At 38.7% G+C, this 21,186-nt stretch overlaps 3 protein-coding genes across 8 annotated transcripts in view; all 3 read right to left on the reverse strand.

Moving 5' to 3' along the window:
- The window catches only part of LOC109710890 (transcription factor HY5-like), an 18,329-nt gene extending 11,724 nt beyond the window's left edge, over positions 1-6,605 (reverse strand). The window contains exons 1-6 of one of the 6 annotated variants that reach the window (XR_002216471.1): positions 6,497-6,605; positions 6,284-6,366; positions 5,590-5,743; positions 5,283-5,439; positions 4,059-4,186; positions 3,793-3,885 (exon numbers count right to left, since the gene is read on the reverse strand). Coding sequence is in view for 3 of the 6 variants with exons in the window: in XM_020233683.1 (XP_020089272.1) it covers positions 3,817-3,885; positions 5,283-5,439; positions 5,590-5,743; positions 6,284-6,365 (462 nt within the window). In the remaining 3 variants the exon portion in view is untranslated. Of the gene's footprint in view, positions 1-689; positions 715-3,541; positions 3,886-4,058; positions 4,187-5,282; positions 5,440-5,589; positions 5,744-6,283 lie in introns of those variants that run through there. The other 5 variants (XR_002216470.1, XM_020233685.1, XR_002216472.1 and 2 more) reach the window with 5 other exon arrangements.
- LOC109710891 (protein OVEREXPRESSOR OF CATIONIC PEROXIDASE 3) lies at positions 7,966-11,271 on the reverse strand. The gene is made up of 4 exons (XM_020233686.1): positions 11,027-11,271; positions 9,917-10,261; positions 8,896-9,207; positions 7,966-8,456 (listed from the first exon to the last, which is right to left on the reverse strand). The coding sequence occupies exons 1-4, from the start codon at positions 11,261-11,263 to the stop codon at positions 8,307-8,309; spliced, it is 1,044 nt and encodes a 347-aa protein (XP_020089275.1). The 5' UTR covers positions 11,264-11,271; the 3' UTR covers positions 7,966-8,306.
- On the reverse strand, positions 11,951-16,669 carry LOC109710892. The gene is made up of 2 exons (XM_020233687.1): positions 14,885-16,669; positions 11,951-14,380 (listed from the first exon to the last, which is right to left on the reverse strand). The coding sequence occupies exons 1-2, from the start codon at positions 15,929-15,931 to the stop codon at positions 12,290-12,292; spliced, it is 3,138 nt and encodes a 1,045-aa protein (XP_020089276.1). The 5' UTR covers positions 15,932-16,669; the 3' UTR covers positions 11,951-12,289.

Below are 21,186 nucleotides of genomic sequence, written 5' to 3' on the forward strand. Positions count from 1 at the left end.
ATGAAATTAATAGATTGATTAGTTTTTTTTTTTTTTTTTTACCATCGTAGCAAAATAATTTCTACATAAACTTTTTTTTTAGAATGCCTCCTAAATTTCATCAGCTCCGACTTACTATACAATAAGTTACTTAACATGGCTATTACGTGGAAAATAAAATAGATAGAATAGCAAAATAGGTGAGTAAGGAGCTTTTTTGAGAATATGACAAATGGGTTTTAATAAGGAACACAGTAAATTCGAGAAAAGGGCATTTTGGAGAATTGGATTGTGGGTGTCGGGTGCAACGTCAATTGCAGCCGTTCAGATTCAGCTTTCGAGGGAGGCGTCGGTGCTCCGCTCCTCGCGCACTCCACTTTCAAAATACAACAACCAAATTCATCAAAAACCCCCATCAATCAACATTATTATTTTTTTATTATATTATTATTACCGAACCGTAGTTGATTAAAAGATTAATAATATGTAAGTGAGGTTTTCAATTTGAAGCGTGATTACTTTCCAGTTCTATGTAGTTTATTTTTATAAAATAAATAAATTGTCTATTTTACTATTTTATTTTCAAAAATTATTATTATTATTATTGTGATTTAGATTTTTAATGCACAGAAAATTTATCATGTTTTGAAAAAAAAATATAATTTATCTACAGTAAAATTGAAGAATATATATATATATATATATATATATATATATATATATATATATATATATGCGTAGAAAAAGAAAATTTTAAAACTTTTTTTATAATCGAGACTAATACCAGTTAATTATAAAGAGGCCTCGTTTGGAGCTTTAGTTTAAAAGTACACATAATTGTTGGTTAATATTTTTAATGCTGTTTGAATAATATTTTTATGCTCATCTGTTTATGTGGATGCAAATTATTAATATGATTAGGAAATTAATTAATTAGTGAAATTCGCTCGTCACATGGTCCTACTCATTCTCCCAATCAACCAATTCATCAGTGTCACATATCTTCTACACACCAGTAACTAAATTTAAAATAGAGAAGCATTTTAAATATTGTTTTTGTAATAAAATAGTCGATAGTGTCAAAATGTTGTAGGTAGGACATCACATTAAGTTAATTATATTATATTTAGTCGGCGTGACAGGACTGACAGCCTGGATTCTAATTACAATTCGCATATGATTCATAATCAAACAGTATCATATTTCTCACCATTAAGCGCCTTATTTAATTGAATTTATATAAAACAAAAGAAATTAGGTGGAAATGTTATAATCTTTTATATATATATATATATATATATATATATAATATATTATATAATATATAATATAGATATTCAGGAGTGTGAATGACAGAATGAATTAAAGACATAACTGATTAGAGATGTCGATCATCTTTTTCTCAAATACAATCCAATTAGAACTTAAGTGGGACAAAATAATTGAAGTTACTTCATGGTATCGAAACAGATCTATATCTATTACTCTCCTCAGATTTATTCTCCATGTCTAAGTATAATATATATATATATATATATATATAATATATATATATATATATATATATATATTATATATATATATATAATATATATATAATATAGTAAGGTTAATTGCAGATTAGCATTTGTTTTGCACACTTCGGCTTACTGTTTTTGCACACTTCAGCTTGGTATTTTGCATGATTTTTAAATTTATTTTTGTTAGCGTACGTAACATTAACATAAATATTTGAACTTTGAAGGACACAGGGGATAGGTAGCTGCAGTACATGGAAGTTTATCATAATAATAATTACCTATTTCTCAAAAAAAAATAATAATTTATTTATTTATTACTGCATGGTCCAGTATATATATATAATAGAAAGCGCCTAAAATTGCATGGGCCAAAATTTCCTCTTCGGCGCCTAAGACGGGCCGCAAAGTAATATAACCGAGTGAGCAAATTTTGCATTTGGGCCAAATGATTGGTTGAATTAAGGGCCTGTTCGTTTCAGCAAAAGTCTCGACCCTACAGCATAACTTATGACCTCCATTTCATGATTCACTAGTTAAGGGCCCGCGCTATGCGACGAAAAGACAATACAATAGTAAATTATTGTAACTATTAATATTACTCTTTTTTTTTTCTATTATGTACAATATTTTTAAATATTATTTATCTCAAATAAAATCAAAGTATATTTCTTTCTAAAAACATTTAAACTTAATAAGTAAAATAAATATATCAGTTAAAATAAAACAAAAGCTCATTACAGTATTAAGAAACATAAATAATATTTTTCTATTATCATCGAAGTAGAATTTACAAATAACATACAACTAATAAAGTATTTGATTCATAAATTTTAAATTAGTGAAGAAATCAGTAATTAATTATCAGAAGCAAAAAAAATAATATTAATCAAAAGGCATTCAAAATCAAAATAGATATCTTTTTACAATGTAAAAAGATTCAACTCCCAAATATTATATCATTATATAAATTAATCATTAAAAAATTTGTGTAGGGCCCACAACCCTCCAAAATAAAAAAATGCCTTATTTAGGATTGCCAATTCATATATATTTTAAGAACTAAAGTGAAAAACTTGTAAAATTTATGGATCAAAATTGGCATGCAAAAGAAAGTTAAATAGACGATGGCATGATCATTTCATTAATTCTAAAATATTTTTTGACGATTGCTATTTTATCTCGATGAAATTAAGAGATTTGAAAATTTAATTACAAAAAAAAAGGGAACTAAAATAAAAATGGTAGAAAGTTTGGATAGCGCTATTCAATTAATCCTAAAAATAAATACTAAAAAAATTTGTGGGCCCCATGACCCCGAAATAAGGGGAGGCCTAAGGCCTTCAATGGATTCCCAATTAGTGTATTTATAAATTATAAATGAGCTAGTGAAACAGCTAAGGCCCTCGCCCGATGTGCATGCAATATATCCATCTAGGCACGTTTGGTTTATAATTAGAATAAGAATGTAAAATCGAATTGAATTGCTTTAAAATGAAAAATCGAATGACGAGCCGTCCAAAAATATTTAGTTTATTATTGAAATGAAAATCTAAAAATTTGAGAGAAAATTTTGATTAAGAGAGAGGAGAGAAACGAAGATAGAGGAGAGGGGGTGTTTATGAAAAAGAATTTTGAGTTGTTTACTTTGAAATGAGCTAATCTGGGATTCAAATTTAATTGGACCATAATTGAATTTAAACATTCCAATTCTAGAGCGGAATAAAAATTAAAATTTGATTTCTGTAAACCAAACAATAACTATCAAAATTAATAAATTTCATTATAATTCTCTAGTGTAAAATAAGTGTGCCCCTAATGTTTTATGTACTGGTCCATTTTCATATTGATTTTCCGCTTGAACATGTGTTCTCTTACTAGCCCTACCCTCCATCAATTTCTATATATATATTATTTAGTAACCATTTTTATATGAAATTAAAAGCACTAACTTCTTTATGCTTTCCAAAATATAACAAATCTCTCTCTCTCTCTCTCTCTCTCTCTCTCTCTATATATATATATATATATATAAAAGAGAGTCATTGAATACAGCATCGCCCGATCATAAGTAAAACATGCCCGAAACAAATCATTCACAAGCACTGGCTACGTCTACCTAATTTATGTTGAAAATTCTCGACCTCCACCCACCCAATTTAAAGTATGACTACATGCTTCTAAGCTACAAAACCACAAAATAATTGTCAGAAAAATGATACTGGATTTAAATACAGGACACGCATACCAACGTACTTAATGTTTTCAGATTTATATATCTACTCCGCATTGTGACTATATATATATATATAAATATATCCTATGGACCTTCTCCAACATTGGCACTGCTACTTGATCCTCTTCTGCTAACTGTCGTATTCTTCAGTATCTGCAACAACATAAAGATCACTGTACGTTAAGAATATTGTGTCTCTTTTTTTGCATGCCTCGGAAATTAAATAAGTGTATGGGAAGATTAAAGAAAAACTAAATAAAATGCAGAATTAAAATAATAGAAAAAGGACAATTTAGCAAAGAGACAAGATATCTAAGATATGTCACAATTGGGTGCTCATGGAGAGTAGTGCATGGGCCAAATATAACAGCAAGTATTCAGTCTATTCTCCTCTTTTCTTGTTTGGCACAACTGCACAAGCAAGTGCCACACAGTACAGCTCACGCAGAACGCGCTGCAACAACACAAAATTGAACAAAAAAAATGCTGTTCCATAAAAATAGGTACAAAATTAATGTATGGATCTTAGCTTCAATATTAGGTATCTAAGCTTCAATTTTGTCATCTTTGCTATCTGAGCATTAAAGTTTTGATTTAACTACGTACCTAATAATCTAGCAGTATCTGTAGTACTTCACAGAATTTTATGTTACTTTATAAATGTTTTGTTTTAATACTGTAATAATTAAGATTAGTTATGAAATAGAGTCAGAGTTTTTATACGTTTCATGCTTGTTTCGTATATTTTAAGGTCAATTAACTAATAAGATTTTGGAAGTTCAAGTATATATTACGAATTACAATATACTATAAGTGAAATGTATAATAACCTTTTCCCTTACAAATCCTATCTCAATAATTAGGAGAAAGAGCAATATATAAGAGTTCTTTTCTTTTAAGCTAGCTCTTTTCAGTAAAGAAGCAAGAGCAGGTTATCTGCTAACTGACAAATAATTAATTAAGGGCATCGCGTATAACAGGACCAGATTTATTTTGCTGAGTTTTGCATGCATTATTATATATTTATCTAAACAAGATATATATAGTAAAAGGTAACGATAATTTGATTTCCAAGGGGGATCCTAATAAAAGAATTGAGCTCGAGTTGGCTCAGATGCATATATGGAAGGCAGATTGAGCTCGAGCTAGGCCTCCGCCAGTTTCCAGGTGATTGAGCTCGATCAACTTGCTTCAGCTTGACCTCACGTGTATAAATGCACCATTGGATTCATTTGTTACAAGTATAAATACTCGAGAATTTGTTCATATATTCTCTAGCTGATTAAGTAGAAGAACAAAAAAGATGATCGATTGATTATATTCTCATGCATGCATGCACGCACGTCCAAATTAATCAGATCGAAAATGGAGCATCTATAATGACGGGTAATTAATAAATTAACTAACTAAGGGGCACTTAATTAAGCAGGAAATTAAGCAATTATATATATCTGTATCTATATACATATATAGAGAGAGATATAGGAATAAAAAAGTAGTATAATAATTAATTGAATTGTGTGTATATATGTATATATATATATATATACTTGTCTGAGCATCTGGTTCTCATTCTGCAAGGTGGAGACCCTCTCCTCCAGCTCGGAGTTCTTGGTCTCCAACTCCTTCACTCTGGCCTCCAACTCGTTCAGATACGCCTTCTTCCTCTCCCTCGCCTGCTGCGCCGACACCCGATTCCTCAGCAACCTACACATGCATGGATCCATGTTGCCATGCATACACGCGCATTAATTCATTCATTTGCATGCGATTAATATTTGGATCTAATTAACTAATATAACCTAGCTAGCTACACATGTATGTTTAAATCAATAAATAAATCAATAAATAAATAACCTTTTGAGCCGCTTGTGTTCTTTGTCGGCGGAGCTCCTCCCGGAGCGCTGCCTACGCTGGGCCCCGGCCTGGCCGGACGGCCCAGCAGCCGGCCCACCATCCTCCGACGGCCCAAGCTCCGGCACCCTTCCTATTTCCTCGTCACTCGTCATTCCTAGGTACGTACGTGCACCAGCGCGCACATAAATACATACATACATACGTACATACAGTCATATATATATATATATATACACATGCGATACAATCGATGCTTCTTCTCAAGGCATCATCATCTTTTTTCGTTAATATTTAATTTTCAGATAGAAAACAAAGAGAGAACCATAAAAAAAAAAAAAAAGACGAAAAAACAAAAACACCGTACTCAAAACCAAACAATAAAATCAATTAGCTCCTGCGATAGAATGAACAATGATCCCCCAAAACACAGCCCTCCGCCGCCCAAAAGAAACTGAAAATAAAAATCCAAAATAGCGAGAAATAAACGTCCAAGTTTTCTATTTTTTTTTTTAAAAAAAACTCATTTTAAGAAAATCGAGCAGATTAAATAGTATTAAGATTATTAAAAAAAGAGATCTTTTTAGTAATTTCCATAGGAACCTAAAGCTTTATATATGTATATTATATTATATTATATGTATGAGAAAAACACATATATATAATTAACAAAGGTGGAGATCTCTTCACTGATCACCTTCTTTGACTTCCATCTGAGGAGCCGAGCTCGACGATCTCTCGCTGCTCGATGGAAGTGAGTTCGTACCTTGATCCTGCATTCTTCTTTTATATATGCTAATTTTATTTTCTTCTTCTTTTTCGTGTTTTACAAAACAACAACAACAACAACAACAACAACAACAACAATAATAGTAATAATAATACAAGAAAGAGAAGAGTTGAGCTCAACTTATCTCATTTGTATACATATCACGTCTCCTTCCTCAAGAGAGCGAGGGGAGCGCCAGTGGGGGCACAGCAAGCAATAATAACATCACTGTTCCAAAAAACAAAAGGTGTCTAGGGGTTTCGACTCGCCGTATCCACCGTCCGATTAAGCTCGATCGGACGGTCACTGGTGCGTCATCGCGGCCACTGTAGGAGCCTTACGTAGTGGAGAGAATCCAAAGGTGGAGACGTGGACAGCGTGGAGGAGTTCTCTGCCGTAGGATCAGCCGCTGATGAGCGCGCGTGTACGCTGCATCTGGTTGCTTGTAGTTTATACCCCTCTTCGCAAGGCGTCGCGGGAGTTAATAATAATAATTTTTTTTAGAAAAAATTAATATGTTATTTGTTTTGTTTAATTTTTTAAAAATAAATTTAACTGAAAATATAAATTAATTTGAATTTGAATTTGGATACCAATTATTAATCACGGTCGGTTTGCGGAGGTTAATTGTTAAATAGATCGAAAACGTTTTTATATGCATTCAGGAAAAAGCCGCATGCAGTGCTGGACAATATTAATTAGATATTTGTAGAATCCATCGATAATTTTTAAAATTATTAAAATTGCAATTTGCAAAACAGTCCTCTTGCTTCATTCTATTCAAGCTACGTTGGGAGTGACAGCAAATAATACATGCTTCCGCAGTTAGTCATCTCTCTCACCTGACTAGCGAATCCCTCCCACTCCTTGGATGGATTAGAATGTGTGATATAGTTAACATTTCTCGGAGTAGTTTCTGAGTCTGGAAATTAATTTCATATTTTTGCGACGAGTTGTTAAACAAAACACTTTAACAAAAATTATAATTATTCCTTTTTAAAGCATTTTTGTAGGCATTAGCCCGAGACAAATAGATTCTGAATTCAATAAGAATGCTATACATAAATATGGTGGAGCTAAAATATTATTAATAGTCTGAGAATATAGATTTATTATCGATGTTTTGACCATTCTTTATTTTCAGTTGTGGGTGAGATTGCAAAAATGAGCACACCCTTTTTTTCCATTGTATGAAGCGTGCGGTGGGTTGTCACACGCAACGTTGGGGTGGAAAGAGTGGGTTAGTTCCATGTCCCTCTCCCGATCTTCATGACTGATGGATCACAATTCACAGTGGACTATATTATTAGCCACACTGGGGGTCCACACATTATTATGTATGTGTATGTAAAGAAGAATAATTGCTTGTTTGAACTTTGAACAGCAGCAGCAGCAGCAGCAGCAGCAGCACGCCCGAACCTCTCTCTCTCAAATTAACTCTCCCCATCTCGCACGGAAACCGGGCTACGCCTCTACACGAACCTAGCTTCACAGCTACTATGACTTCCAACTTAAATTTTTTAAGAAAGCAAATGAGGCACGTTTAAAGTTCTCACGCTCTCATTAATTGAAATAGCTACAGCGAGATGCGCACGTCATGAGGAAAGGCATAAGGGTGCATTAGTTGCTTCATCATTTAATTGAAGTAGAAGAGAGACATAAAGAGTCAAAACTCCCAAGAGAGATCCAAGCAGCAGTTATGCGTCATTTGCTCCCAGGGTGTTACAGAACGCACAAATAGACAGCCGAACAAGTATCAGAACATATAAACAACGCACGAGGCGACTGAAAGGTAGAAAGCAACAATTTAGGCTGAGATACCTAGGGTTGAGGCTCGTCGAGATGCACTCATATACAATTTGTTTGTTCTTTGAAGCTTTTGGATGTAAAACTTGCATGAGCGATCGCCGATAAGAAGATCGCAATAATAATTTGTTACCAAAATCTCGGATCAATCAATGGATACGGTCTCAGGCATAGATCGCCGAAAGGGAACACGATGGTCAGGAACCCCATCCTTGAGTCTCTTGTCCTCAAACCACTTCACCACCGTCTTCCATGGAAGATTCGTCACGTGCACTATACTGCTGATCATCGCGTTCTGCATGGAATGCAAATGGAACATAATAATCAACGAAGGCAACTTAATAAACTGATGAAATTAACTCAGCACAGTGGAAAACACTGATAAAATTGACAAGGTAACTATGCAGGAAGTTAATCAGCCGTCCGCATACAAACAAAGTGCATGTGCATGTGACTACCAAAAATCAAATACTCCATGAAGAAATTTACAAAATGTTAGCAATTGTAAACCTGTTATGACCTGGCAAAAATCAAATACTATATGAAGAAATTTACAAAATGTTAGCAATTGTAAACCTGTTATACGACCTGGTAGTACTGTTCAAGTCTAACCGTTTAAGGGATCAAAAACTAGTAAATCATGCCTCAGTCTCTTTGCGTATGTGAAGAAATAACATATTTTACTAACAAGCACTTAGGGTATCCTCGACATATAGAAAAGAAATTCGACTTACAGTGGGGCGTTTTGTACGGTGGTAAACTCTTTCCAGAGTCTCGACTTGCACTTTCTTCAATCTCTTTTTTGCAGACCATCTTGTTTGCATGACATAAACTGGGAGTTTCACCTCAGGCTTATTTTCTGTAACAGGGTCCTCGTCAACAGTAGAACAAGGAGCCTCCAATGGCTTCGTTTCAGGTTCAGGATGAGTTTGTGTGGCTTCATCCGGTAAAGAAGCAGACATTAATAGGAGATAGGGAGGTGGATCGCGAAGCAATTCCAGTACAAGAGCCCTGTCTAAACCAAGCTCAGCAGCAAGATTTTTTATCTGCAAAACCAGCATTCTATGTGAAATTCACGTAGATCTTAGAACAACAAGTACATAGATACTATTTCCTGGTTATTAGTTATCGTATGATAAGAAGATTCACTTCTCCAGTGTTTGACAAGGACAGGGAATGCACACACAATTCCCATATCATAAGTCAAAAAGACATTTACCTGTTGATTAGATGATGATTAGTTGGATATCTCTATAAAATTTGATGAAGGACCTTGCAGGGGGAGAATTATGCAACGGAATGCAAAGGTAAGGGGGTGTTTGGTTTCCCAGAAAATATTCTAAAAAATAGTTTTCCTGCTGGAAAAAGTATTTTTCGTCTGTTGGTTCCTAGGAAAAGTAGTTTTCTTATAAATTTTTTTACCAGATTTTATGGATAAGTAGTGTTTTTGCTTTCCGGTTTTTTTATCCGGAAAACGAAAATTGTGGACAAAGATTTTCTATGTAATACTTTTTCTCGGAAAACAGTTTTGCACGCTTTCGAGGAACCAACCACCCCATAAGGAACCCAATTGTAACAATTGAAAGGTTCTAAGGCCAACGTAAGGCCAAAGTAACACTACATTTAAAAGTAAAGGACCCCTTGCACAGTTTACCCATAGAAGAAATCACTTGTCAAAAAACAGCAGCAATTCTAAAGCTTTAAATAAGCTAAAAAGAGAAAAAGTAAGCAAGAGTTTTGGGTGAGACTTTTTACACTAGTTTTGCGCTTGCCGATCTTTAAAGCTCGAGCCAGCCTCCGAATTTGCCAATTTTTAAGCTTGGGAGCTTCGATTTCATCGCAATCATCAGTGTTGTCCAAATTGTCAGAACCTGAGAGCGAATCCCCTGAAGATTCATCACCATAATCACCATCACCAAGTGCTTCCGCCAATTCCTGTTCAAGCCTGGCCATGTCTTCTTCTGTTATCTCATCATCCAAATCGTCATCGGCTGAATTGTCATTTTTCAGATCTTCTTCGAGTTGGTTAAATAGTGCTTCAAAAGCATCCTCATCTATATCATCGATATCATCTTCCTCCTCATCATCAGGTACTGTGATCTGACAATATAATGGTGATCAATGAAGGTGTAAACATCTCATAATAAGGAAAGAAGAAGAGCGCAACACGGTTCGCTAATTGCACTATAACAGAATATTGAAAATGAGGACAAAATGCAATTGAAGGCAAACTAAATATGGGAAAGAAGAGACAGTACAAAGCGCACGCCTCAAAGATATGTCTGCTACAGCAATTTCCACCCATTCATGAAACGGTCTAAGTACCGCACAACATCAATCTACGTTTGTTCTCACAGTAATATTAATCAGGTGGCTCATCCAAGTTCTGTTCCCTCCAAGAAAAAGTTTTTCCATGAGATGAATCCAACAGGAAGATCAGCAGAAAACAAGCTTCAGAAGCATCGATAAGTTCGCAGAACTCGTAACGCCAGAAATATAAAATTGAACAATAACATACTAAAATCAACCCACCTCTGCATAATTTATGTATTGTCGACTGGAAGAGTGCTACCAAAACACAAGCACAGTTTGTGGGACAAAAATAGCAGTGGAGATCCTAATTCAAATCCCAGCATAAGCTTTTCGAGAAAATGATTTTTTCCACAAAAATTTCATTTTGATGAGAAGAATAGCAGTTATTTATCCTAAATTTGACATGAACTTGCTTCTAATCTCAACAAAGGAAGCTAAAGAGTTGGTTTCACATGCAGCAGCAGTACCAAATATCAACAAATTTACCATCCTACGCATATAAATAAATGGAAATTAATCGAAACTCGGGACCGCACAACGCGAGATCGATACCTTATGCTTAGTGGGAGGATCTTTACTTGTTGTAGACGAGCTATTCCTCCTCCTACTCCTACGGGAGAAGGCGACGGCGGAGGAGCGAGGCGGAGGAGAACGAAGGAGCGGCGGCGGAGGCCTCGAGACGCCCACGAAGAGCCGGGGAACCGAGGAATCACCGACTCCGCCACGGGGAAGTGAATGGGTTGGGAAAACCCTAGAGAGGAAGGAGAAGGAAGAAGCCGAAGAAGCCATTGGCGGGGCGTTGAGTTCGCTAATCACTATCGGGAGTTCTTACACCGGATAGTTTGGGACCGGGGACGGTTTAGAATGGTGCGGAGCGGCTTCTATTCGAATCGGATGCGAGCCCGACCCGGAATCTGGTCCGTTTTGGGCTGGGCCGTGCAAACTGCAATGCATGGGAAATTTGATGTAATTTTAGTAAATTAACATACCTATCTGCCTGTTTATAAATTTATTTTTAGTCATGTGAATTAAAAAAATTTAATTAAATGGAACGACAATAACCAAGCCTTAAATTGAACAAAATCCACCGACTTTTTTTTTTTTTTTTAACAAAAAAAAACACATAAAGTTGAAGGGTACAGTTAAAATGGGCTGTATTTGCTTACTATTTTTTGAGAATAGTAAGCAAATGGGCTGTATTTGCTTACTATTAGACCCCTTTTTGCGCTCAACCATGTCGTCCAGCGCAGTTTTTGCCGGCTTGAGGCTAACAAAATTTTAAAGCGGGCTTGGGACTGAAGTATGATGGCGAGCCGGGTCTGAGCAGGTTAAAATTAACCCGGCCTGAAGTCAGACCTGTCCAAAGCATCGCTCATGGTGAAAGCAGGAATACACGATGCAAAATCTTAGAAACACAAATCACTAAACACAAATCACTAATAAATGTGCAGACTGACGAATGTCTTGCTCTAAGAGTAAGCATGGCAGGCATATCCAATGACTTTACCAATTCTGGACCGTATAATCTGCAGCATAAAATATTTGCTAATAACAATGATACAAAGTCAGACAATGCGTGCTTCATCTAAATTGCATCCTTTATCGAGCAATTATACATTTTTCTCGTGATATACCGACAAATGTAAGAGCTTCTTGCAGAAGACTTACACATTAATATGCATGGCTAATAAAATTTCATGCACCTTTCTTCTCTCCTCTTTTAAGTCGCCAGATTTTAAGCATAAATATATAATTTTAAGCAATGGAAAAATGCCACAATCCCGTGATACGATAAGTATGCATCGGTTTCATAATCTACTTCTTTCTTTTGCTGCTGCGACCTCCCCTCGAACCTTCGGAAATATCAGATTCAACAGAAGCTATAAGACTTGCCTCTATCTTATGGCCTCTCACCGCTGATGCTGATCTCACCTTCCTCATAACCTGCTGCTTCATAACCTGTCTTTCGGCCGATGACAAGTTCTTACACATATCCAATCCTTTGATAAATCTCAAAACCACCCCGCTAAAATTTCCTCCCATCTTGTCGAGCCCAACGAGCTTCTCAACCACTTGCGAAGAAAGCATCTTTTCTATGCAGGGCTTTGAACCGGCCTCCACAATGTCCACAATGAAAAGCAAGCTCACCTCCTTCGTTTTCAAACATTTTCGCTCCAGCGAATTGACTAGTTTTTCAATTAAACCCAACTGGAGAATTTTATTCACAACTAGAGATCCTCCTTTCGCAAATATAATTTGATGAAGAGCAGTGTATGCAGAATCCTGCAGCTCCTCGATGTTGCACTGCATCATTTTAACGAGTTCGAGAACAATGTCGAGCTCTAAGAACCTACGTATGAATGGCTCGCCACCCGAGCAAGCCAATTTCATCACCAGAAAAGCAGATTCAGATCTAGCTTGGGTTTGATCGATCCCTCCATGTTGTAGTAGAACTACTAGTCTCTCGATTAACTGGCTTCCCAAAATAAGGTCTCGTATTCTTTCATCACCTGCTTTCTCGACTATAGGAATCAGACCCTGTAGCGCTTCAACAATCTCTTTACTATCCCTGGTGAGGATTTTACTTAAAAGGACCTCGAAAGCTTGGGATTTCGGCAAAGGGCTTATGTTTCGATCGGAAAGTACTAACCTCTCCAAGCTAAGTCTAACGTGCCAAGGCAAGCGATTCAATGTACCAGGTTTCAAACATCCTTGTTCAAGAGGGCCCCCTAGCTCATAAAATGTTTTTAATGTCACGATAGAATGATGTTGAGCAATCTCAGAACCATTCTCGAGAAGTGTGAGAAGCTTCTTATCTACACCTGATTCTATCATCATCTCAACCGCCTTTGACTTTCCGGCTTTAGTCAATGACAGAATAGTCATGAAAATATTATCATGCCACTCCTCTGCATCAGCAGAGAGAAACTCCGCTATTTGATTCATCGGGATGCTTGTTAAAATTTTATCAATAGTTGGTGAACTTGCAAATTCAGCGAGCTTGGCAACAACAGTTGACACAGCTATTACAGTTGAGATGTCCTTAGAATCTTCAAAAAGATTCAAAAGTTTATCTACCGAGCTCTTTTCCTCAAGAGATTTGGCAAGAACGCAATAATCTTCTTGAATAAATATAATTGTGATGGCCTTTGAAGCTGAAACGAGTAGATTTGGTGAACCAACTGAGATAAGCTCCGATATTCGAGGAGTAATTACTCTACTAAATCTCAATCTACTAGCTTCCAATTGCGAGATCGATTTGCTCGCCATCAGAGAATGAATAGTACTTTTTAATATCATCACAACCTCCCTATCTTGTAGTGAGGTTAAAAAAGAATTCAACTTCTCCTCAGCTATATCTTGCACTGTCTCCTTCCCAAAAATAAGAAGCCAAGGAGCAATCAGAGCAGCAGTTTCATGAGAGGACTTCACCAGAAGGTTTTCCATGGCCTCACTTGTTTTATTATCGAGATAGAGCGAAACCATATCGTGAACATGATATAATAGTTGTGACTCCAATTTGATTAATAATGAACCTTCGACTAGCTTGCAGACCACGAGAGGGAACAAGCTATCCTGCCGAAGAACCGACCAAAGAGCTTCTACGCATGCTTCAGGGACAGGCTCGGCCCATGAAATTGCAGCAAGGAGTACAAAGAACCTTCTAGAATGTTCTGGCATTGCTTCCAAGCTGAATTCGAATGATCCAAAGATAGTTAAAGTGGTCTCTACTTCCTTTTCATTTACATAGGGAACTGGGCCAGGGGCGCATGTCGCGTGTGTGGAGAGGTCACTTATGGCTCTTTCCCATTTCCCAACACTTGTTTCCTTTCGGAGAGTCTTACCCATGACTGCAACAGTGAGAGGGTGGTGACCGCAGCGATCTAGCAAATTCTCTGCAACAGCCTGTATAGGAATAATTATTACCAAACACACCGAACAAGTTCTTTTCAGTTTGTACACACCGAACAAGTTTTAGATACACTTCAACTTTTGTTGCCTATAACTTTTTTTAGAGATATAAAATGTAGATAAGAAAAGTTTAATGCAGAACTATAGCAGTATAAAATGATTTGCCTCTTGCAAGATCAAATATTTATATTACAAGAAAATAGAAGAACAAATGGCATAAAAAAATCCAATATAGATAAAGTACACTGACAATGAGGATTACGGAAATTTCAAAAAAACAAGCGAAAAACACATTAACAAAAAAATCAAGCATTGTAAGAGTTGAAACGGCCTTTTCCTTTTCAATCAACTTACTATTTCCATTCATTTAATACATATAAAAAATTAGAAAAATTTGATTACGCTAGTCAAAATAATAATCAGGAATGATTTGAGCAAATTATCTCATAGAGCACCAATTTTGACCTAAGCAAACACGTAGTAGAGTAATGTTCATACCGGAAGTTCCTCATCACTAAGCATAGTATGATAGAGAAGAATCTCCTTGCTTATTTCCTTGATGTCATCTTTGCATATCTCCACCTTTTCAGCCTCTGTGATTTCGTAAACTGCCTCATCCCTTGTAGTCACTAAGTATCTACAGCCATTGTCATACAACTTCGCAAACCGATCCACGATATCTTGCTCCCATACATCATCAAGAAGGATCAACATGCTCTTCCCGACCAATGCCGTTTGTAGCAAGCAACAAACATCTTCAAGATCTTCATTCAATTCATCCCTAGCCTTCTTCAAGGAACCAATCTGCACCAAAAATCTGCAAATTTTCTTCACTAAGCGCTTACGGTAGTCACTTCTGCTTCCATTGCAAGCTGCTCTACTGCACCACCGGCCAAAACCTAGCTCAACTGCCCCATCCACAAACCGGCTAGGTGGATCGGATGCTATTTGGCGAGCCAGACACGACTTGCCAATTCCAGAAAGGCCAACAATTAGTACAACCGGACGCGTATCATCCTTCTCAAGAAGCTCACGCACGTAATGGCACTTATTGGACACAGGGTAACCTTGCTCGGATTTAATTCTTAGTATAGATGACACATTTTCTGAGGTAGAAGCTATAATACTTTCCACACTCTCAGTTAATTTCTGCAATTCCAACCACCAGTTCAAATCATCTCTGATTAACTGAATATATTTTGATACAGGGTCTCCGACCATGGAACTCCATACAACCCTAGAAAATCCTTTCATTTTACTTTTCGTGAGAAGTCTTCTAGCCTTCGCAACGTTGAGGTTGAGCCGATCAATGAGACCGTTCAAGCCATTGATTTGGCGGTCCAATTGAGCATTATGGGCCTTGTGGGCATATTTCTGCTTCAATTGCTGCGCTAAGCTCTCAAGATTCGACACAAACTCCTCGAGGGTACGGATTCTCTTCGGAGCTTCGTTGAGATTCGTAGAAGCTTGTTCAAGCGCACTGACCGCTCCCAACATTGTCGACACAATCTGTGTCGCCGAAGAAACTATTTGAAGAGCATCCATAGCGGCACAAAAGCAATGATCAAACAAAAAAAGGCCCCAAAACTGAATTACTTCTAACCTGGTCTCAATCAACAAATAGAAAATGAATCTCTCCAGTTGAAACTGCAAAAACCTTCTTTTCCGGTTTCCAGGAATTCACACACCAAACCTAGTAGCATCAGCTTTAGATTTATTTTTATTTTATTTTTTCCATCCACATCCATTTTTGCTATTTTCAGTAAGTACAAGAAATCACCGGATAAAGGAATCAAATTCTACACTGATAGAGCAATAGAAACATCAGGAGCTCATGAATCCAAATAACTGAGACAAGTTTTATGCGGGAAACCCTAGACCAAACCAATTTCTGGAGATCACTCGATCCTCAATTTCGTCGATCAGGATCAAAACCAAGTTACTCCAAATGCGCTAAAAGTGAATCATAATCCCGCCAAAAGAAACAGCTGATTCCCGAAACATAATACTAGGGGATTAATGAAAGAGAAACCCCACCAAAATTGAGCTGCAGAGCTTGGAAATTGCAAAGGAATTCGAGCAGGAAACTCTCGGGGAGCGGAGACCGGAGTTTGGTGAAAAGAAAACAAAGAAATAAAATGGGACGAAGAAGATATGGAAGAGTGTACCGCTGATAGTCGCGCAGTCAACGGTGAGCTGCTAATGATACCACCGGGAAACCCACTCGATCGAATCTAATGGGATTGGGAACCATGAGACACATGCCGTTGCAGTAATATTATCTATCTATATAATACAATCTATCTATTTGGGACTCTATTCATCCGATCCTACGTGGCGCCTCTAAGTTTGTTTTATTCATCCGAGCCTTTCTCTTTCCCTCTCCCTCCACTGCCGGCTGGCCTTCTCTCTTCACACCCTATCTCTCTCTCTCTCTCTCTCTCTCTCTCTCTCTCTTCACACCCTCTCTCTCTACCCCCTCTCTTTATCTATCTCTCTCTCCCTCCCCCCTTTCTCTCTCTCTCTTCCTCCCTCTCCTACACTTTCTCTTTCTCCACACCCACCCCTCCTCTTTCCCTCTCCACTCGGTCTCTCTCTCTTCCCCACTCTCTAGATCCTCTCTCACCCCTCTCCTCGCGGGCGCGGGTGTCACGCCCCGATGCCGCTACCAATTTGGTCCGGTTCGGGCGCGTCGAACAGACGCCGAACGGACAGTACCTCGCCTGTCCGCCCAAGGCTAAACAACCAGATCATGTACAAATAAGCGTCCAGGAATGCTTAGATAACATACATGATCGAACATAGCGCACACAAGTGCAATACATCTAAGAGCAAGAACCACAAGTAATATACTAGTGTATATAAAGAGAGATAGTCTAACTATTACATTCATTCAATAGTTACATCATTTGATTGCATTACATTTTTCATCTACCAAAATGTGAATACATAGTTTTTCTCAAAATACAAATAGCTCTCCCATGTCTATCCAAACATCATCTAGTACACGAGGGTACTCTAATGCATAAAGGAAAAGCTACCAACTAAACTCACTTAGGGCGCTATGCCCTTACCGCGGTCCTCGCTTGACTCGCCTCTGTGTGTACCTGTACCCCAAAACCACACGGGGTGAGAACTATAAAATATAGTTCCCAGTGGGTTCGGCCGCCGACGCCGCCGGTTTTCCCACTAGGTCTAAGCTGGCACAGATAGAGAGATAGATAGATATACAAAGATAAACTGCAACTACTTTATCATGCCACCAATGATAATAATGCATGCAACAACTACTGTCATGCTACTATCATGTCATGAGTATATAAGGTGCATAGTAACGTAAACTACAATATACATTATGTATACTCAAGGTAATAATGCAAGTCTACTATGCATTTCATGTTTCTTACCCAATTCGCTTGGTTAACCCGAAGGTTAAACCCTCGACTCACTCTCAATCTCATAGGTGAGGAGAAACTGCACTCGCACACCGAGACCGTCTGCGGGACAACTACGTCTGCCCCTAGTGAAGTACTCCGGAGACTCGTGCCTCGGTGGAGCGACCACCGACAAGCAAAAACAGACTAGTGAGTATGATCCAATCCTCACAAGAGGATACCCTGTCTACTAGGGTCAATGTGCCTCTGCTGCACAGTCATGATATATAATCAATGTTGGGACTTCTACTATCCCTAAGTTCACGTCAAATTTACTACACTAGACTCGATGCCACTCGTTCGATCATTGTAGTAAGTTTTCTACTAGTTGACATGCCACTCGTTTAATGCCGCTCTACTGGGCTATCATATGTCCAAGTTCGGCTCTTTATGCCGCTATAGGATTCTATGCCATAAGACCCAATCCTCATGCTACCCTAGTCTAGGTGTTCAACTCATAAGTACACTACTAAGAAGCATGCAAGGAAAAGGAAATATACATTTATTAATCCTATAATGCAATATGATCAACACATATGTAATTTAGACATAAAAAGAAATCCGGATGTTCCGGAACGACACCCCCCACCTTTGGCGTATAAGGAGGCTCTAGAAGTGTGCTTCGGCGTCCTTTACGACGAAGCCTCGGTCCTCTCGGTCCAAATGATGCTCAATCGGCCTTATGTTGCCGATAGCTTTTGACCCGCTCGACGAATCGAAATTCCGACTTCGCCCCCGCGTTTAGGCACCTACCAATTAGGTTTACAAGGCCTCAAATGAAATCAATCCCACACTTTACCGAATAACCCTATTTTGGTGCCCTAGGGTTAGCATCAAGCTAAACCCATCTCAAAACCCTAGATTCTAGCTCTAATCCTTCCATTCATGGTGCTAGGGATCCATTTAATCCCATCCAAAGAGTTAAAACCCAAAAACCCCAAATTTCACAAACTAGGGTTAGAAGCTTACCTCTAGGTTAGCTTAAAAAAGAGAAGAGAGGATGAGGGAGAAGTCCAAAAGCCTTCTTTTGTTGATCTCCTTCCTCTTCTTCTTCCTTTTCCTTCCTTCTTTCCTTTTTCTTCTTCTTTTCTCCTTCTTTTCTAGAGAGAGAAAGTAAGAGAGTGTGAGGGGGAGAGAGAGAGTGAACTGAGGGAGAGTGAGAGGGAGAGAGGGACTAATAAGCCCTCTATTGTAACAATATCCATCCAAGCCCCTCCACTTTTCACTCTGTGCGCAGCCTTCCCTGGGCGTTCTGCGCGCGGAGGGACCGGTCTCCCCGACTTGGGACCGGTCCCCGAGAGCTTCAGCTCGGGTCGCGCGTTCGGGTACCGGTCTCTCCCCAGATAGAGGGAGAGGGAAGGGAGGAGAAGGAAGAGGGGGAAACAGAGGGGAAAGGGAGAAAGGGAGGAAGGGAGGGAGAGGAGAAGAAGAAGAAGGGGAGACCGTCCTCGGGACCGGTTCCTTCCTGAGAGACCGTTCCCCGAGAGCTGGGATTTCAGGACTTAGCCAATTTTTGGCTTTTCCGCGTGGAATCACGTTCGAGAACCGGTCCTCACTGCCAGGGACCGGTTCCTCAAGCAACCCCCGCGCACTAGCCGATGGACCGGTCCCTCCCTGCCAGGGACCGGTCCCCGAGAGCAATTTTGCTCCAGTGCAGATTTCGCACTATTTGCTCTCGTGGACTCATTTCCAATGCACTTTTGGTGATTTATAAATCTTTGGTCTTCCAAAGTACACCAGCACGACCCTTGGTCGATTCGGGATGAAGTCAAATCCTCGTATTTCGAGAATTCACTTCCTCACAGGGGCGCGGGCGGGCGGGCTTGAGCGAGGGCGGGCGCTGGCGCGAGCGGAGCCCGAGCGAGTGAGCGCGAGCCGAGGGGCGAGGCGTGGGCCTGGGGGCCGGCGCGGCACGCGGGCCGAAGGCGGAGCGAGGCGAGCCGCCGCGGATGCGGGCGCCGGTCGCGAGAGGGCGGGGCGCGACCGGCGCGGGCGCTCGCGCGCAGGTGCACCCAGTGTGGGTGGTCCGGCGCGGGCCGGGCGCGGATGGGCGAGGGTGGCGACGGCGCGGGGCGGCAGCGGAGGGCGGCGGCGCGGGACGCGGGCACCTCTCTCCCCCTCTCCCCAGCGCGAGCGGCGGCGCGAGCGGTCAGCAGCGGGAGGCAGAGGCGCGGGCGAGCGCAGCGGGAGGCGGAGGCGCGGGCTCCGGCGTGGGGCGCGCGAGGGTGCGACGCCGGTCTCATATATATATATATATAATATATATATATATATATACTCTTGGACTAGCTCTCTTTTGCTAGATTCTTCTTTTTTTGTCTCTCTCTCTTTGGTTAAACGTGTGAGAGAGAGAGAGGAGAGAGAGAAGAGAGTGAGAGCGAGAGAGAAAGAGTGGAAACAAAGTTGAGAATGGGTTGGAGGAAGGGAGAGGAGGAGAGGAGGCCGCATATGAGATCTCCACAAGCACAGGATACTGCAGCTCGGACATCTCTGTTCAGTTCATGCAAGAGGTCGGTGGAGCACCTCTCACTGTCATCTCTTTTCTCTTTCTTCTTCTTCTTCTTTCTTTTTTTTTTTTTTTTTTTTTTCAAAAAACAGTAACTTAAGTCTCAAACCCTTCTGAGCTTTAACACAATAATTAATGAGATTTTTTGTTAGGAAATTAAATAAATTGTCAAAATATTTTTTTTGTCATTGTTTTTAGAGTTTTGATTGCGATCTCAAATTGTGCGGATTATATACATCTCTTTCTCTCTGTATTTGATAAAATATTAGTCAAAATTTTTCTATATATTAAATTGCTAATTATTATGTATGCTAATAAATGCGCTGGCATCTATGAAATATTATTTATATATTTATGTGTAGAGTTGTTGTGTTATCGAAAGCATAAGGTAGTCGGTATTTTCAACTTTTTAATTCTTGGATAAAAAATTATGAGATCAGATAATAATAGTTTCCTTTAAATTTGATTGGTCCTGAATAATAATATTTTACGAAAGTCCAAAGTAAGAGCAAAATTACTATTTATTTTTTTTAACGTAAAATTAACATTTTTTCTAAATTTTTTCGTATTTTTTTTGTCTCTCTCTTTAATTGTTTTCTATTAATTTATAGAATAAAAAAAATGCAGTAGCGTGGGGCGGCCCATGGTGTGGCGCGGACATGCTGGAGCGCAGGGCCGGGCGCGGCGTGGCACGGCGCGGATAATGGTCTTTTTGCTTTTTTTCCCTCTCTTCTTTCTTCAATGTTCAAATTATTTTTTATTCCTCTCTATTTAAATAATTTTTTTATATTTTTTAGCTCTTTAATTTTTTAAAGTTTAAAATTTAAAATTAGATTTGAAAATTAAAAAATTTAAATTTA

Source organism: Ananas comosus, linkage group 5, assembly GCF_001540865.1.
Source record: "Ananas comosus cultivar F153 linkage group 5, ASM154086v1, whole genome shotgun sequence".
In the NCBI taxonomy this organism is placed as follows: Eukaryota; Viridiplantae; Streptophyta; class Magnoliopsida; order Poales; family Bromeliaceae; genus Ananas; species Ananas comosus.

Excerpts from the sequence above, each read along its gene's own strand:
- LOC109710891 (XM_020233686.1), bottom strand. The coding sequence starts at position 11,263 with ATGGCTTCTTCGGCTTCTTCCTTCTCCTTCCTCTCTAGGGTTTTCCCA. Across the intron at positions 10,262-11,026 it reads ATCCTCCCACTAAGCATAAG|ATCACAGTACCTGATGATGA; the intron begins GTATCGATCTCG and ends TTATATTGTCAG. Across the intron at positions 9,208-9,916 it reads TCGGCAAGCGCAAAACTAGT|ATAAAAAATCTTGCTGCTGA; the intron begins GTAAAAAGTCTC and ends CTGGTTTTGCAG.
- LOC109710892 (XM_020233687.1), bottom strand. The coding sequence starts at position 15,931 with ATGGATGCTCTTCAAATAGTTTCTTCGGCGACACAGATTGTGTCGACA. Across the intron at positions 14,381-14,884 it reads TTAGTGATGAGGAACTTCCG|GCTGTTGCAGAGAATTTGCT; the intron begins GTATGAACATTA and ends ATTCCTATACAG.